Source organism: Bidens hawaiensis, unplaced genomic scaffold (genome assembly GCF_021521415.1).
Source record: "Bidens hawaiensis isolate Kalapana, Puna unplaced genomic scaffold, B.hawaiensis_p1.1 tig00027301_1, whole genome shotgun sequence".
In the NCBI taxonomy this organism is placed as follows: Eukaryota; Viridiplantae; Streptophyta; class Magnoliopsida; order Asterales; family Asteraceae; genus Bidens; species Bidens hawaiensis.
Genome location: NW_027494408.1, coordinates 244,901 through 248,283, shown reverse-complemented (window position 1 = coordinate 248,283; position 3,383 = coordinate 244,901). Strand labels below are relative to the sequence as shown.

Sequence of the window (3,383 nt, the reverse complement as noted above, 5' to 3'; positions counted from 1 at the left end):
TTATTCTTCAATTCCCAAAGCTTACATGTTACATGACCTGATTAAGAGAAAGATTATTACTACTTGAGATGTGATATTTGACGAACAGTCAAGATGGAACATTGGAAATGTAGATGACAAGTTTGGGCTCCCTGCTGACCATGTGTAGTGCCAGAAGCCAACACTGAAGAGAGCAGGGTTGAAGCTGAGACCAAGCTGCACTATGAAGGTGAGAATGCGGTTGGTCAAGAAGAGGAGGTAACCACCAACTCCATGTTGGATGACTCTGATGACAGAGGGCTAGAATCAAAAACACCTAAGGTACGATCTTTGCATGATTTTTATGCTAACACCATGCCCATCGAACCACCTGATCTTAGCACGTGCCAACTAGCCCTATTCCTAATGGAACCAACCTCATTTAACGAAGCGTTGGGGTATGATGAATGGGTGAAAGCAATGAAGGCCGAGTTACAGGCCTTGAAATATCATCATACTTGGACTTTGACAGATCTGCCAGAAATAAGGCCATAGAATTAAAGTGGGTATATATGTTAGTGTAATCTTGCGTAAGTGCGTGGACCTAGTTGTCGTACTTACAAACCTAGGGGGTTATTGAGTTAGTTTTCCTCCTATTCTTGTCTAACAAGTAATTGTATGGTTATAAATAGGGGTTATTTGTAATCAAGTAATAACAACTTATTAATCAATACAATAAAGGTTTAGACTTGAATCTTATTGTCTTTAATTGGTATCAGAGCTACGGTTGAGGTTCAAAAATCACCGGCGAGGATTACCGATCAACGAAGGTCAGGCAAGTAAGGACGGTGAAAACCGCAAGAGCTTGCGACAGCTGCGATCGGAAATCAAGAAGCGGCGATAGAAGAACAAGATTCAAGCGACCAAGGTTTAATTGGCGGTGAGTAATATTCTTCGATCAAGAAACAAATTCCGGCAAGGAAGGTAGTCACCTGAGATTACAAGCCTTGCGACGAGTTGTAAGGCATCGAGGAGCAAGTAGCCGCAGCCAATATCAAGATTCAATCAAACTGATTTCTGGGCAGCCTTGAATCATGTAAGTATTCATCAGTTATTACTTCAAGATTAGCAAGAGGCCCCTGCAAAAAACGTGAACAACCCCGGTTAGTCGGTTACGGCGAAAGGTTTTTATTTGTCGTGTTTCTTTTTAGTTGTTTGGTAAATTGGAAGAGTTACCTGGAAGTTTGGGATATTTATTTGGTCAAAGGGTTATTTTAGTTGGTAGTTTTCAAGAATAATTAATTCAAATACACCCAAAGAACCAAAAGAAAATTTTGTGGAAGCGTTCAATTTTCAGAAAGTCTCCCAAGAGTTAATTAATTGACCAGACAAGTTTATTTTGAAACTCTTCACGGGTTCACCAATATTGAGTCCAGATTTCAATCAAATACCAACGATCAAGAAAAGGAAGAAAAGATGGGAGACAAGCCAAATAATCAAGTCGGTTTTCCCAAAGAACCAAGTTCTCTCTCGATTCAGTTTCCGATTCTTACGTCCACTAATTATACGATTTGGACGGTTAAAATCAAGGCCATCTTCAAGGTTCAAGGGTTGTTGGAGGCTATCGAACCAAGAACGGGAACGGTGGTTGACCCCAAGATAGATGGGTTGGCGATTGTGTATCTTTATCAAGGCATGCCGGAGGCTTTGGTGATGCAAGTGGCTCACCTTTCCACCGCTAAAGAGATATGGGATGCACTTAAAACTCGTTTCGTTGGGGTTGATAGGGTTCGAGAAGCATGCATTGAGTCTCTTCAACATGAGTTCGATGTACTCAAGATGAAAGAAACGGACACGATAGATGACTTCTCGACCAAGATAAGCCAAATAGCTTCCAAAGCAAGCAATCTTGGAGAACCGTTTGAAGAAAAGACCCTTGTGAGAAAGCTTTTGAAGTCCGTTCCGAGAAATAGGTATATAGCGATTATTGCTACTATTGAACAATTTGCCGATATAAAGACCATGACGTTCCATGAAGCCGTTGGACGCCTAAAAGCGTTTGAGGAACGATCTGGAGATGAAGACAAACCCGTTTCTGGTAAGCAAGTGTTTTGAAAGAGATATTCAGAGGATCGGTTTTTATTATTCATTGGTTGTGTATAAACATGACAACAAGAGCCTTTATATATAGGCTTTACACATAATGCTATAAAAGGAAAAATACAATCAATCGTGGCTGAAAATAATCGTGTGAGCTGTCTTTGACTATTGATAAATATGGAGATGATGTTTATTGACAATTGACTGATCCATAATTTACTCCAAAGAATATATTTTCCTTTTAACACTCCCCCTCAAGTTGAATAGTAGCGTTGCCAAAATTCAACTTGTTTAAAAATTTAGTGAAGATTCTTCCATTTGTGGCTTTGGTTAGGATGTCGGCTAGCTGATCTTCTGATCGGACAAAGGGAAGTTCGATTATTTTAGTTTCCAATTTTTCTTTAATGAAATTTCTGTCTACTTCCACATGTTTGGTTCGATCGTGTTGTACTGGATTTGCAGAAATTTAAATAGCGGCTTTATTGTCACACATAATTCTACTAGCTTTATCTTGTAGAAAACCAATCTCAGTTAAAAGTTTCCGTATCCAGAGCACCTCTTCTAGACCTCTTTCTATCCCTCTGAACTCAGCTTCAGCACTCGAAAGAGCAACCACCTTTTGTTTCTTACTTCTCCATGTAACAAGATTCCCTCCGACTATGGTGAAGTATCCAGAGGTCGACCTTCTAGTTTCTTTGTCTCCTGCCCAATCTGCATCAGTGTACAATTGAATATCTAGATGCCCATTTGACTTAAACAACACTCCATGACCAGTTGTTCCTTTAAGATACCTTATTATTCTTTGAACTGCTTCCATATGGGAAACTTCTGGTTGATGCATGAACTGACTCACCACACTTACAGCATAAGCTATGTCAGGGCGAGTATGTGAGAGATATATTAGTTTTCCCACCATTCGTTGGTATCTTTCTTTGTTTGCTAGTTGGCTCCATTTTCCCTCTGAAGTTTAAGATTTGCCATCATTGATGTATCTGCTGGGTTGCAATCAATCATCCCTGTCTCTGCGAGTAGGTCAAGAATATATTTCTTTTGACAAATGAATATTCATTGTTTAGACCTAAGAACTTCAATACCAAGAAAGTATTTAAGTCTACCCAAGTCTTTCATTTCAAATTCAGTTGCCAGGTTTTCTTTTAGCTTCTTTATTTCTTCTTTATCGTTCCCAGTGATAATCATGTCGTCAACATAAATGATCAATCATGTTATTAATTTATCGTTTCGTTTAAGAAACAGAGTATGATCTTAGTTACTTTGTTTAGAGCCATATTTTTTCATAGCCAGAGTAAACCTTCCAAACCATGCTC

General features: G+C 39.1%; 1 protein-coding gene across 1 annotated transcript; it reads left to right on the top strand.

Moving 5' to 3' along the window:
* Window positions 1–1,434: 1,434 nt before the first annotated feature.
* Window positions 1,435–2,073, top strand: LOC143575168 (uncharacterized). The gene has a single exon (XM_077059610.1). The coding sequence runs from the start codon at window positions 1,435–1,437 to the stop codon at window positions 2,071–2,073; it is 639 nt and encodes a 212-aa protein (XP_076915725.1).
* The last annotated feature ends 1,310 nt before the right edge of the window (window positions 2,074–3,383 follow it).